The sequence below is a fragment of the Oreochromis niloticus genome, linkage group LG11 (genome assembly GCF_001858045.2).
Source record: "Oreochromis niloticus isolate F11D_XX linkage group LG11, O_niloticus_UMD_NMBU, whole genome shotgun sequence".
Taxonomy (NCBI): domain Eukaryota; kingdom Metazoa; phylum Chordata; class Actinopteri; order Cichliformes; family Cichlidae; genus Oreochromis; species Oreochromis niloticus.
Window position 1 is genome coordinate 17,863,980 of NC_031976.2, and position 14,761 is coordinate 17,878,740.

Below are 14,761 nucleotides of genomic sequence, written 5' to 3' on the forward strand. Positions count from 1 at the left end.
ACAGTAAAATATAAATGATTCATTCCATACATAGACCTATAGTTTGTATTAGACGTCACACCCATATTAACAAACAGCAGGACCTGCAAGTCAGTGCCAAGTTCTGCCTAAATTTGTTTTAGAGGAAGGGTATTGTTTTGATAGAGTTGTGGACATTTCGTGTTTTTTTTATTGGTTGTTGCTTTTGCCCATTAGTCTATAAAAAGATGGAGGTGAAAGACCTATCATCCCACACATAGCTCCAAGCAGGTAAGCACTGGGCTCTTTAAGATTCAGGCCAATTAAATAATATAACTCAGAAAACTTTCAGCAATTAAAACAAGAATTTCTTTCCTTCAGCCATGGGAGCCCTGTTGCTGCTTTGCGCTTTGGCAGCTTTACTCAGCTGTAAGTATATTTGGTCCTTCTTCCTTTTGCTTGGATATATTTGTTCTTTTCTTCTTCTCAATTCGAGATGTGTGTCCACATTTAAATTATATTTTTAATTCTAAAATATAGTTGTTGTTGTTGTCCATGAATTTTCAAATGTACTATCTTACAAAACAGCTGAAAAAATGTTAAAACATGTGATTATTTTTTTTTACTATGATGCCAAATTACAGTTACTAATTATAGTTTACTTGTATTCCTGAACAGAAAAAAAAATTTCAATGGTTGAATGCTTGATTAATTTTCAACTTCTCAAAGAAGTCCATTGTGCCAGCTCAAATTTTACTATGAAAGCAGGAAATCAGTTCAGTTCTTGCACAGCATTAATTCACTCAATTGTTCATATATAGAAAACTATATACATGTTCTTATATATTCTTTTTTGTGTTAATTCCAGTCGCCTAAAATTAATTACCTCGTAAAAATGAATGAAAACTAAGAATCTCAGGATACAAACCACACAAACCTTGCAGAATGAAACTGCTCAATTTGAAGCAATTTATCCAAGATTCCAGTCTCATGATTTGAAAGCATTGTTGTGTAACCACACTAGGTGTTTGTGTGAATGAGGCAGAATGTTAAACAGGTAAAGAATTTGAGAGTGCGGCACATAAAGGATAGCCATCTAAATTGAAATTTGCTTTTGTTGGGAATAGCATTTACCTTTAGCTGCTATTGAGCTGGCACTATTAAAACTGAATGGATGAAACAGGAGTGTAATCTAAATCCCTCAGGCCCTGACTGAGCCCAGAATGTGGTCTTTTCACAGCAAAAGCGCAGATATTGATAATATTTCCATTATGCAATTATATTGTCTGCGCAAGTGACTTATTGAGTGCTCCAGAGAAGCAGTCAAGTGACTATTCCTTCGTCTAAATCTCTCACAATTGTTATCAAGGAAAGAAGCTATCCATTCATTATAGAGTAGCATTCATCCCAGCCTTTGTAACTTTGAAATGGAGGCATTTTTCAGCGGCTCTCTCTTTGGTGTCATATTGTTTCTTTGTAATGTGTATGCTATCCAAGAACTCTCAAGCCGTGTTTTTGTATTGCCAGCCTGAGAATCCTTTGACTGCTTTGGCAAAAACTGTCTCATTAATTTCCTGACGCTTTTGTGACATATTTTCATCATGCACAAGATGACGCCTGCCTTTTTCATTTCTGAGAATGTGAAAAAGCTCTTACTCTGTGTTTTTTGCTGTTTTCTTGCTCTCTCACCTTCTGCCAGGTCCATCTAGTGCTGGATGGGCAGGGAGGGAGTTTGCCCTTTCATTCATACAGAATTATCTTGAGCACTATGACACTCCCCAATATCAACTCCACATCACTGCTACTCAGGCAAATACTAAAGTGACAGTGCAAGTACCTCCCTTAAGCTTCAAGCAAGAAAAAACTTTAAATGCTGGAGAGGCGGTCACCATCAGTCTCCCCAATGGCGTTGAAATGTATGGTAGCACCAAGTCCTCCAATACAGTGCGTATCGAAGCCTCCGCAGATGTGACTGTAACCTCCTCCAACTATAAGCTGTACACAGCAGATACATCTGTGATTTATCCAGTCAGTGAATGGGGTACAGAATATTTCATCTTTACACCTCCTGGAACCCCCTATGCAACCTTTAAAGAGTTCTCTGTGACAAATGGAAAAGATGCCCAAGAAGTTGAGATCTTCCCACAAGGGGCAATCATGTTCGAGAACCGTGTCTACAATCAAAACAGCAAAATGGTAATAGACCTCAAGCCATATGAGAGTGTCCAGCTTCAGAGTTCATATGAACTTTCAGGCACCAGAGTCTCCTCCAAACGCCCTGTTGCCGTTTTCAGTGGTCACACTTGTACCTGGAGATTCTCAAAATGCAACCATGTTTATGAGCATCTACTGCCAGTAAGCAGCTGGGGAACAAGCTTCATCATGCCTCCCCTGAGTTTCCAGAAGAATTTTGATAGTGTCTACCTTCAGGCCTCCCAGAACACAAGTGTCACTGTCCAAAATGGCCAACGTAAAGATGTTTTGAGTTTGAGCACAGGGCAGACAATAGAGATCCAGTACCACAATCCTGACGCACTGTCCATTCAGGCTGATCATGGCATCCAGGTCCTCCTGCTCTTCAATGGTGTGGAACATGGCTGGTTACTGTACTACGACCCTTTCTTGACGAATATAATTTCCACGGACCGTTTCTGCTTTTCCTACTCATTTGAGGCTCTAGCTGGGTTTGAAAACAAAGCTTTAGTTGTAGCACAAACCAGTGCGACAGCAACACTCCGTTGGGACAATACAGAGCTGCCTCGTGATGTGCAGTGGAAAAAGATTGAAGAGTCAGAGTTCTCTTGGGCAGAAATATCCTACAATCAAAGCCCTACCAACAACAAACACACCCTGACCAGCTCAGGTTCGCCTTTTGCTCTCTACAGTATAGGATTCAGTCAGATGAACGGTTATGGGTCCCTAGGACAGTGCATGCAGCCAGGTAAGCAGCACACAGTATTGATGTTTAGCATTCCCCCTGCTCCTTCACCAGTAATATTTCACATGTATTAAGCAGACTGATGTGAGTAATTATTGTTTTTGGGTTTTTTTACAGGAAGTGCATCTCTGTCCTGCAGCAGCATCACCTGCAGGGTCAATGAGGTGTGTGAGATGAAAGATGGCCGTCCCTCCTGTGTTCCAGTGAAAAAAAATCCTGGAACATGCTGGGCAATGGGAGATCCTCACTACCGTACTTTTGATGGACAACACTTTAACTTCATGGGTACCTGCACATATGTCATTTCTAAAACCTGTGACAAGGGTGGTAGTCTCCCAGAATTTGAGATCCTCGCCCAGAATGAGCACAGAGGAAATCTCAAAGTATCCTATGTTGCCATGGTCACAGTGAAGGTGTTTGATGTGACCATCACAGTAGTTCGGTCCGAGACTGGGCGTGTGAGGGTAAGCCTTCCAATTTATTACTGCTAAAAAGCTTTTTAATTTTTCAAACGTCCTGACTTTGCCTTGTCTTTAATTTATTATGGGTATTATTTATTATTTTAAAATAATATTGATCAAAATGCAGTGTAGTAAATAGTTCTTTTCATCTTCTATTTGTGCAGATTGACAATACTCTGTGGAGTTTGCCAGTAACCTTGAATAATGACAAACTGAGAATGTATAAGAGCGGAAGCTCTGTGCTCATTGAGGCCGATTTTGGGCTGACAGTCCGCTATGATTGGGAGCAACGGCTTGTGGTCACTCTGTGCAGCAGTTATGCTGGTAAGACTTGTGGACTATGCGGTAACTTCAATGGAAATCCCAGTGACGACTTCACCACACCCTCTGGCGCACAGGCAGGTGGAGCTGTGGCCTTTGGTAGAAGCTGGAAGGTGCCAGGGCTTGGGGGAGCTCAGTGCAGAGATGACTGTACAGCTGGGTTGGATAACTGTGAAAGCAGCCTGATGAAAACATGGGAGAGTGACTTGTTTTGTGGCATCATTGCACTTGACCTATTTAGCAAATGTCATAAAATCATTGACCCACTACCATACATAGAGGACTGTAAATATGATTTATGCATGGGGGGTGGTCTGCGACATTTCCTCTGCAGTGCAGTGGAAGCTTATGCTGAAGCTTGTCAGATTGCTGGGGTCCAGGTTCAAGACTGGAGGACGAAGGCACAATGTCGTGAGTAATGTTAACTAAGTTAACAATTTAATTAAGAGACATTTATTTGTCATTAACTGTTATAATTACTAATTACATTATTCTTTTTTCTCACTAAAGCTGCCAAATGTCCAGCAAACAGCCAATATGAGCTCTGTGGCAGCGCCTGTCCTGACACGTGTTCGGACCCAAATGCTTCCTCCAAATGCAAACGCCCTTGTGTGGAGACCTGTACCTGTAAAGCAGGCTTTGTTTTAAGCGGAGATAAGTGTGTACCTGCTGCTGAGTGTGGTTGTACCTATGAGGGTCGATATATTCCTGCTGGAGAGGCGTTTTGGGCTGACCAAGGCTGCAATCGATGGTGTAAATGTGTTGCTGGAAGCAGGCAAGTTCAGTGCCAGGAAAAGGGCTGCAGGACCGGGGAGGAGTGCAAAGTGGTTGATGGCATAAGAAAGTGCCAAGCAGTGTCTTTCGGCACCTGCCAGGCCACTGGTGATCCCCATTATATGACCTTTGACCAGAAGAAATTTAACTTCCAGGGCACATGTGTCTACCAGCTTGTTGCAGTCTGTTCCAAGGACCCAGAGTTAGTGCCATTTGAAATCCTGGTGCAGAATGATCACCGGGGCAGCAAGGTGGTCGCCTACACCAAGTTAGTAGAGATCAAGGTGTACTCCCTCAGCATTATCATTACTAAGACTCACAAAGGCCAGATTATGGTAAGAAGTACCTAGTGTTTAATATGACAATCTTAATTATGTGAATTGTGGTCCTATTTTCACCAAACTGAATGTTTCATTTGGCTTCAGGTGAATAACGAGCTGGTCAATCTGCCTGTCACCCTGGCGGAAGGAAAGATATCTGTTTACAAGAGTGGCTGGTATGCAGTCGTCACAACTGATTTTGGCCTGAAAGTTTCCTTCAACTGGGACAGTGCCGTGTTTGTAACCCTGCCGAGCAACTACATGGGTGCCGTTTGTGGCCTCTGTGGCAACTACAACGGCAAACCTCAGGATGACCTGATCCCGAAAAATGGTAACGCACCTGTGTCACCAGGAGATTTCGGTGCCAGCTGGCGAGTGGCTGAGATCCCCGGATGTGTCGAAGGCTGTAAAGGGGTCTGTCCTGACTGCGACATTAATCAGAAAGTTCAGTATGAAAAAGATGATTTCTGTGGTGTGATAAAAGATGCAAAAGGGCCATTCCGCGACTGCCATGCTAAGGTGGATCCAGCTAGCTTTTTTGAAGACTGTGTTTATGATGTATGCCTATATAAGGGCAGGAAGGACGTACTGTGTCAGTCTATTACAGCATACACATCTGCATGTCAGGCTGCAGGGGCCACTGTCTACAACTGGAGAAGTGCTCAGTTCTGTGGTGAGAAATTCTTCATTTTATAGATAATTTCCATTTAAAAATAATTAATTAACAATATATACAATACAATGTATTTTTCATGAATTGGAAAAAAGGAAAAGGTAGAATAAACAGTGTATGTCATGTTTTTTATGTTGCACACTTCAGTGAATATTTCTTCTTTTTCTCTGGTTTTATGTACCTTTTCTAATGGCTGCCCACTTCTGTGCTCTAAATTGAATTGGCTCTTTTATGTCCCTTGAAAACAGCGATGCAATGTCCCAGCAACACCCACTATGAAATTTGTGCAATTGCCTGTCCTGCAACTTGCCAAAGTCTGACTCCTCCTAAAGGCTGTCAGGCTCAGTGTGTGGAAGGCTGTTCCTGTGATGATGGTTACATCCTTAGTGGAGATGCATGTGTTCCCTTATCGGAGTGCGGCTGCGTTTACAATAACCGCTACTACCGAACTGGAGAAGTGTTTTATCCCAATGGGCAGTGTGTGGAGGAGTGCAATTGCAAAAAAGGAGGAGAGGTAAAAGAGACTAGAGGAAGGAAAAGTAAAGATTAATCATTTAGATCTAATCAGGCTTTTTACTGATCTTGTTGCTTTTTTTATTTGTTTCCTAGGTTGAGTGCAAGAAGTTCACATGTGGTCCTAATGAGAAGTGTAAAATAGAAAATGGCGTCCAAAAATGCCACCCTGTCGGCAAGGGTGTATGCCAAGCTGCTGGTGACCCCCATTACCTCACTTTTGATGGTAAAAAATTTGATTTCCAGGGAACCTGCACCTACACACTGTCCAAGAGTTGTGGACTGGAAGGTACCCACTTGGTGGAGTTTTCAGTTCAGGTAGAGAATGAGCAGTGGGACAGGGTTGTGAACGGAAAAGTGGTGTCTGTCACCAAGCTGGTTGCCGTGGAGGTCTATGGCTTCACTCTCATCATGAGGAACAATATATATGGAGTCCTGGTGAGTAGTTGGCCTACTTGGGCCTCATTTAAAGAAAGTTTAAATTACTTCTTTTATGGAGATACAAATGTTGATGTGCCATTTCTTGTACTAACACAGATGTCTTTCTTTTAGGTAAATGGCGTGTTGAACTACCTTCCTATGAATCTAAATGATGGAGCCATTCTGGTTTATCAAGAAGGCAATCGTTATGTTATTGCAACCAATTTCGGGCTCCTTGTCACTTATGATCTGGTCTATCAAGTGACAGTCACAGTACCTGGTAATTATCAGGGTAAGGTCTGTGGCCTGTGCGGAAACTATAATGGGGACAAAAACGATGACTTCGCGATGCCCAATCGTAGGCTTACCAATAACGTGAATGAGTTTGGAAAGTCATGGAAGGTCACCATTCCCAGTGTCGTGTGCGAAAATGGCTGCGAAGGGAATTCTTGTCCTGAGTGTAACCCAGCTCACAAGGCAGTGTTTTCAAAGTCCACCTACTGTGGTATAATGACTGATCCCAATGGGCCTTTTGCAGTTTGCCATAACAACCTGGACCCTCAGCCATATTTTGCTGACTGTGTGTTTGATTTGTGTGCTTCCAATGGTGACGGAAAGGTGCTTTGTGACAGCGTAGCAGCCTACGCCTTTAACTGTCACATAGCAGGAGCCGATGTCAAAAACTGGAGAACGCCTTCCTTCTGTCGTAAGTGATGAAGTTCACAAATTAATCTTTATTATACCCTGTTAAAACCATTTTGGCTTCATCTCTAATATAATTTCTCTTTTCTTGTGATTCTTTATTTCAGCTATGAAATGCCCGATCAACAGTCACTACGAAGTGTGTGCTGAAGCCTGCTCCGCCTCCTGTGCTGGCCTCACAGAGATTGTTCAGTGCTCCTCCAGCTGTACAGAAGGCTGTGACTGTGATGCTGGCTTCTTATTCAATGGACAGACTTGTGTTAAAGAGATTGAGTGTGGATGCTATGAGAATGGAAAAACTTATAAGGTATGACTGAGGAATTACAATAATTTTATATTACAATAGTTTTTCTGTGTGTCAAAGTGGCTTAACAAATACTGATATAGAAATAATGCTTTTTCTCTAGTGGTGGACTAGAGAAAAATCAATGTTTGATTTCTGATTTTTGATTTGCTCTTAAATTTTAGTGTTTAAATTTCTGATTAGGCATGAAATAATGTGGATCCCTTCCCACTAGTTTCTAATGAGTATTTTTTTTTCTATGTTTAATGAACCTTGTTCTGTGTCACCAGCCTGGTGATGTTGTGTATGAGGAAGACTGTAACAGAAAGTGCACGTGTAATCCAGGAAAAGGCCTCATCTGTGAAAAGCACTTCTGTCCTCAAGACACCAAATGTATGGTCAAGAAAGGAATCAGGGCATGTTACAACACAGGCAAGACACAAACACTGTATATTTGTATTTACTCATCTGATAAATCTTTACTGGTAAATGCAAAAAATGCAGTAGCCTGAATAATTAGGGTTCGATTAAACAGCAATTTGAAAAATTATTCTTTATTTATCCATTGCAGATCCCTGCAAAGATCTCAAGTGTCGGGCACAGGAGACATGCCGAGTTGAGAAGGGCGAGGCTACGTGCATCCCCAAATACACAGGCACCTGCTGGGCCTGGGGCGACCCTCACTACCACACATTTGATGGGTACAACTATGATTTCCAGGGAACCTGCAAGTACATCATCTCTAAGACGTGCGGCGAACTGGATGGTCTAGTTCCATTTTTGATCACTGAGAGGAATGACAACAGAGGCAACACTGCAGTTTCCTACGTCAGAAATGTAGATGTGTTTGTGTACAATTACCAGATCACCATCCAGAAGAACCAAGTTGGTCAAGTCATGGTAAGATTCAGTTTCTTGCCTGTTTACCTTTGACATTTGCTTGTGTACAGTACATATATATATATATATGTATCCATTGTTCTGGTGCATTTTGTTTAAAGGTGGATGGGGAGCTGCTGAATCTTCCTGTATATTTGGGTGATGGTAAAGTCTCAGTGTTACAAAGAGGGAACACTGCAGAGGTGGAGACAGATTTTGGTCTGGTTGTCTCCTATGACTGGAACTGGTACCTTGTCATCAAGCTTCCCAGCAGCTACTTTGGCTTGGTCTGTGGTTTGTGTGGCAACTTCAACGCTAATGTTCTTGATGAAATGCTAAATCCAGCAGGCAAACCCGTTTCCTCAGTCATTGAGTGGGGCAAGAGCTGGCTAGCACCTAAACAGGACAAGGAACATCCTTGCTGGGACACATGTGAGAAAAACTGCCCCACCTGTGACAACGACGATGTTAAGATCTATAAAACCGAGGCTTTCTGTGGGGCTCTTGCGGACAAGACCAACGGCATGTTCCAGAAGTGTCATGAAAAGGTGGACCCCCAGGCCTTCATGAACAGCTGTGTGTATGACATGTGTTACAACAAGGGGGACAAAAAGATGCTGTGCCAGGCTCTGGCCTCCTACAGTGATAAGTGTCGTGATGAAGGAATAATAATCAAGAACTGGAGAACAAAATTTGGATGTCGTGAGTATTTGAAAAACTCTTCGGCTAATGATTCAAATCAAATATGTAGTTCTTATTTTCTGATTGCCTGTCTCTATTTAATTCATAACCAGCGATGAACTGTCAGCGCAACAGCCACTACGAAGACTGCGCCAGCCCATGTCAGCCATCCTGCCCATTAACTGAAGAAAAGCAGGTCTGCAGCGGGACCTGTGTGGAGACCTGTGTGTGTGACAAGGGTTACATCCTCAGCGCCGGCGTCTGTGTACCTGCAAAAACATGTGGTTGCTCATATCAGGGTCGCTACTACAAACCAGGACAGCAGTTCTGGGATGATGAAGCTTGCCATCGCCTGTGCGAGTGTGATATGACCCTGGGCATTGTGGCATGCCGTGAGGCTTCCTGCTCTGCCAAAGAGCAGTGTACTGTAGTGGATGGAGAGCGCGCCTGCCGACCCATTAGTTATGCCACTTGCTCGGCCTCAGGTGACCCGCACTACCGCACTTTTGATGGCCGCAGGTATAATTTCCAAGGCACATGTGTATATCAGCTGGCGGGGCTTTGCTCTCAGCAGCCTGGGCTGGTGCCGTTCAAGGTGACTGTGCAGAATGACCACCGGGGAAGCAAGGCCGTGTCCTACACAAGCACCGTCAAATTTTCCATATATGGCATCACTCTCACCATAAGCAGAGAATACCCTTACAAAGTCTTGGTAAGTGATGATGTGGATAATGTGAAGCATATAGGCGATGTAATAAAATATTGAATGCCTAATGCATTTTGTGCAGCTATTAGAGGAGAAAAGGAAATAGGGCACAGCATGTAGTCGCTTTATTGAAAATAAAAAACAGAAGAGATACTCTGAGCCTCAAATCGTTGGATGATAATGCCTTTTGTCATTGTACTAATTCTGACATCCCTCATGCTCTTCTGCATATGTCTTTAATTGCATATTAAAATTTTGATCCTGGCAGACTTAATTAAACCAAGATTTAACTGCACATTAGAGTGGATTAGCAAGGGCCACAAAATTATTAAATTTATAAGCTCCTAAAAATATTCCCTTCTCCTTCCCTCATTTTCTGCTTTTCAGCTCGACGGGCAGCTTGTTTTGTTGCCACTGAATTACAATAACGAGCTGATGGTGTCCCTTAGCGGCTGGAAAGCTGTAGTGGAGACAGCTGCTGGTATCACAGTGACCTTTGACTGGCAGAGCACAGTGACCGTTACTTTGCCGAGCTCCTACCAGGGTGCAGTCTGCGGCCTGTGTGGTAACTACAATGACAAAGCTCAGGATGACCTGACAATGCCCAACGGCAAGACCACGTCTGATGAAAGAGAGCTGGGGGACAGCTGGCAGGTGGCCAGTGTACCAGGCTGCTCATCAGTCTGCCAAGGGCCGTGGTGCCAAGCCTGTTCAGACTCCCAGAAGAAAGTGTATGAAGCCAACAAGTACTGTGGCATTATTGCAGACAAGGCAGGGCCCTTTAAAGATTGCCATAGCCGTGTGGACCCAACTCCTTACATGGAGGACTGTGTTTTTGACGTTTGCCAATATCAAGGGCACCATGGATCAGTGTGTGATGCTGTGGAAGTGTATGCCTCTGCCTGTCAGAGCATTGGAGTCACCATCTACTCCTGGAGAGCAGAAAGCTTCTGTCGTGAGTTTGAAATTTTTTTTGTTTTTTGCCTATTTTTTTAAGTCTTGTTTCAAAATATCTTTTACCTTTTACCTTATTTCCTTTCCCATCTTCTCATTCCATCCCACAGCTATGGCTTGTCCTGCTAACAGCCATTACAGCCTGTGTGCCACGGGTTGCCCAGCCACCTGCGCAAGCTTAACCCCCCTTACTAGCTGCCACAGGTATTGTTCAGAAGGCTGTGAGTGTGACGAAGGCTACCTCCTGAGCGGGGATACCTGTGTGCCTGTGAAGAACTGCGGGTGCTCTTATGATGGTCAGTACTACCAAAAAGGAGATGTCTTCTATTCTGAGGACAAGTGCGCAGAGGAATGCACTTGTGGAGACAATGGAGCTGTGTCTTGTCAAAAGGCCAAGTGCCGTCCAGGAGAAATCTGTAAGCTTGTAAATGGAGTGAAAGGCTGCTATCCAGAGGGGGAAGGCAAATGTGTGGCTTCCGGTGATCCTCATTACATTTCCTTTGATGGACGTAGGTTTGATTTCCAGGGTACCTGTGTCTATGTACTGGCCAAGGTTTGTGATGATGACAAAGGTCAGCTGACGCCGTTCACCGTCACTCAGGGGAATGAGAAGTATGGAAATGGAAAGGTGGCTGTGACGAAGTCAGTGGCAGTGTCAGTCTATGGTTATGTCATTTACATCCAGCAGAAAATGCCTTGGAAAGTCTTTGTGAGTTTATTATCTTGATCAAACATACTTATGTAGATATGTCTTGTACTTTTTCTCATTTTTTTCCCCAAAAATGATTTTTTGTCTCGATCTTCTTTTCTTTTTTTTTTGTCTCCATCCAAGGTGGATGATGAACTACTAAACCTTCCGCTATCCCTGGAGAATGGGCGTCTCAAAATAACCCAGGAAGGTCACAACATAATTGTTCGAACAGCCTTTGGACTGACAGTCCTCTATGACACTGTGTACTATGTTGAGGTGATTGTTCCCTCTACATACCAGGGTAAGATGTGTGGTCTTTGTGGAAACTACAACAAGAACGGTGGTGATGATTTCATTCTTCCTGGTGGCAAACAAGCCAAAAACGTTGATGAATTTGGGATGGCATGGACGGTGGACCTACCTGGGTATATGTGTGGAGGCTGTGGAGGACAGTGCCCAGAATGTGAGCAGGCCAAAGCTGTACTGTATGGAAAACCCGACTCCTGCGGCATCATCAGTGCGCCTAATGGGCCTTTCAAAGCCTGCCACAGTGTAATTGACCCAGCAGTATATGTGTCGGATTGCGTGTTTGATGTTTGTGCTGTGGGGGGCGACAAAAACACTCTGTGTAACAGTGTGCAGGCTTACGCTTTGGCCTGCCAGAGTGCAGGAGTTCAAATCCAGCAGTGGAGGAGCAACTCTTTCTGCCGTAAGTAACACACAGCAGTCTCTAGCTGAAGATTAGCTCATGTATTCATCTGTGCTCTGTATTTCAGGTACAAATCTTTTGCACTTTTTTTCTCTTCTAGCTGCTTCCTGCCCTCCACACAGTCACTATGAGCTGTGTGCCGACACCTGTAGTGGGACATGTGCCAGTTTTATTACCCCGTTTGGTTGTTTTCCGGGCTGTTTTGAAGGATGCCAGTGTGATGACGGCTTCGTTTTCAATGGTGTCCAGTGTGTTGTCCTGGAAGACTGTGGGTGTGTGTACAACGGCAGATATCTGATGGTAAAAACTGACTAGCCCTATATTCTGATCACTGAATTGACACCTGAATAGAGCTATGACAAGTTCTGTATGACGAGTTTTTAACATCTTCTTCCCAGGTGGGCCAAGAATTGGTGGACAATGACTGCACGTCAAAGTGTGTGTGCCAGGCCTCTGGTATGGTAAAGTGTGAAAAGCTGTCCTGTGCCAGCGGGGAGGTTTGCGATATCAGAGACGGGGTCAGGGGTTGCCACCTGAAGCAGGGCAAATGCGTCGTCAGCCGTGATGGCCAGCTAAGCTCCTTTGATGGCATGTCAGGCGCGATAGGAGCACAGGGCGCTTTCCAAGTGGCGTCTCTGTGTGACGAGAGCGCTGAGCTGTGGTTCCGTGTGGTCGTGGACGTTAGGGTCTGCAACAAGGGGGCATCTCCCACTGTTGCCAGTGTGTATGTGTTCTTCAGCGATACCATCGTGGCAGTGAACAGCGAACACGTGACCTGGGTGAGAACATTTTTATGCAAAAACTGAATGTGATTGGTTTGATCTCAGTTTTATTATATATTAGATAATAATAGACATTTTATACTATAATAATAACAGTTATGTTCCATTATCTGTGTCATCCAGGTAAACGGCAGGAAAGTGTCTCTTCCCAGCAAAGTGACAAGCACACTCTCTGTCCAAATCTCAGAGAGGGCCTTGATCATCGAGAGGGCGTCCGCTGTGCGGGTCACTTACTCTATTTCTCAGGAGGTCACCGTCGTTATTCACAGTAGCCTGTCTGGTAAAATGTGCGGCGCCTGTGGTAACTACAATAACGACTCCAAAGATGACATGACGACAGCAGATGGAAAAATCACCACTGATGTGTCTGTAGTTGTCGGCTCCTGGAGCGCTGGGGACTTTTCCAGATGGTGAGTATTTTACAGACACATTGCAGCATTTCCTGTGTATAAATATAAGGGGGTTAAAGGGGAAGATATAATACTACACTTAGTGCTATGACAGGATCAGCCTTCGCTTCACTACTTGCTCTCATAGTATGACAGAGCTCCAGATATTAACTTTTAATTATTTGGCTCCATGTTAGAGGGTTTATTTTTTTAATCTTAAATGCTATCTTTCCCCGTATTATGCAAACTGCAAACTTAATTTGACCACTGAAATAATCAAGTACAGATCAGCGAGAGATGGGAAGGTGCTATGACCATTCAACCGCTTATTCTCTTAACAGCAAGAACTAAACAAGGACTCCACAGAGCCCTTTTAAGGGAATGAGAGTGTGGTTTTTAATTGCATTTGGTCCAATTTAATTAAGAAATGCCAGAGAATCCCCTATGGTAATTACTGATTAAAAAGCAGGTAAGGCTGACAGGCATGGCCATCAAAAGCTACCAAGCTTGCAATCCAATCACTGCTTGTCATCCAAGGACACTTAAGACTCATCTGGGTGCAATATTAATTTGAGCCCTCATCTTTAGTTTTGTGTCCTAGCCTTAAGTCGCCTCTTTAGAGAGCAGAGTTTTGTCCGTCTCTTTCCTCCCTTGACTTGAGTTATTCAGAGTTGTCTTTTATTTGGCTCTTTTTTTCAACAAAAGTCCATAGAGAACACAAGAAAATAACTCTAATAAGAACTGGTGCTAACCCTCAGTTCTTTTAAAACACAAATTTCATGTACAAAGTCATCACGCGTAATTTCCGCTGTGCCCGAGTGGACATGACTTTCCTTTGCTCCAGTCTCCTTATAAGTTCATTTTTCCTTTTGTTTTCATTGCAGTGGCCTGTAGAGATGCTAGTCCTGTGCCGACAAAAGCATCTGGTTAACAGGTAATAAAATATAAAGTTCCTCTGAAGATATTAACTGATGCTTGCTCATGAATGAAACAGCTGCACAGTGGCTCACGTCCATGTTTCTTCCCCTTTTAAACAGGATGAAGAATCTCGCTTGTTTACAGATTAACTCAGCCTGCTTCAGCACTTCGTCTTGATTCATGGAATAGTTTAAGTTGCTTCCTGGTGATTGTGCCTTCTATTGTTTACCCAGGGTTTAGAAAAAAGAGAGGAAAAAAAGAAGGAAAGGGGGGGAAAGAGACATGTAGCTCATTCTTGGCCAACATCTCCATCTAGTGGGGGAGGAAATTATGCCATCTCCTTTCCAGTTATGTCTTGCCTGTCTTGCCTGTCTTGCAATACTTTTTAATATGTGTCTATTATTAAAAAACACATTGTTCTGACCACTAAATAAAGATATTTTCTCTGCAGTATGTGGGTTGTTTGTGATTCTTCGTGTGTTTCCTCTAGAGAAGCTCTAGCAACCAGTATCAATTTAAACTGGAAAAACATGACATTTTGCACAGGTAATAGAAGTAATGCTATCCTAATGCCATGATAAGAAACCTATCTGTACTGAAGGTCCTAGAGTAGGAGGGGGGCCCTTCCTCCACCCCGGCCAGGCTTTGCTGTCAGGGGACAGAAACCTGGCACTGTGACGTGGAAAAAC

The 14,761-nt window shown here is 43.5% G+C and overlaps 1 protein-coding gene across 1 annotated transcript; it reads left to right on the top strand.

Moving 5' to 3' along the window:
• The first annotated feature begins 213 nt into the window (after nt 1-213).
• Nucleotides 214-14,525, top strand: fcgbp (Fc gamma binding protein). Its single transcript, XM_013276977.2, has 23 exons — nt 214-249; nt 340-387; nt 1,658-2,899; nt 3,014-3,360; nt 3,522-4,089; nt 4,189-4,787; nt 4,878-5,445; nt 5,694-5,959; nt 6,055-6,396; nt 6,511-7,084; nt 7,188-7,387; nt 7,654-7,795; nt 7,935-8,263; nt 8,365-8,944; nt 9,037-9,635; nt 10,017-10,584; nt 10,694-11,292; nt 11,416-11,983; nt 12,084-12,283; nt 12,382-12,762; nt 12,889-13,175; nt 14,039-14,088; nt 14,192-14,525. Exons 2-22 carry the CDS (start codon nt 342-344, stop codon nt 14,046-14,048), a joined length of 9,015 nt encoding a protein of 3,004 aa, XP_013132431.1. The 5' UTR covers nt 214-249; nt 340-341; the 3' UTR covers nt 14,049-14,088; nt 14,192-14,525.
• The last annotated feature ends 236 nt before the right edge of the window (nt 14,526-14,761 follow it).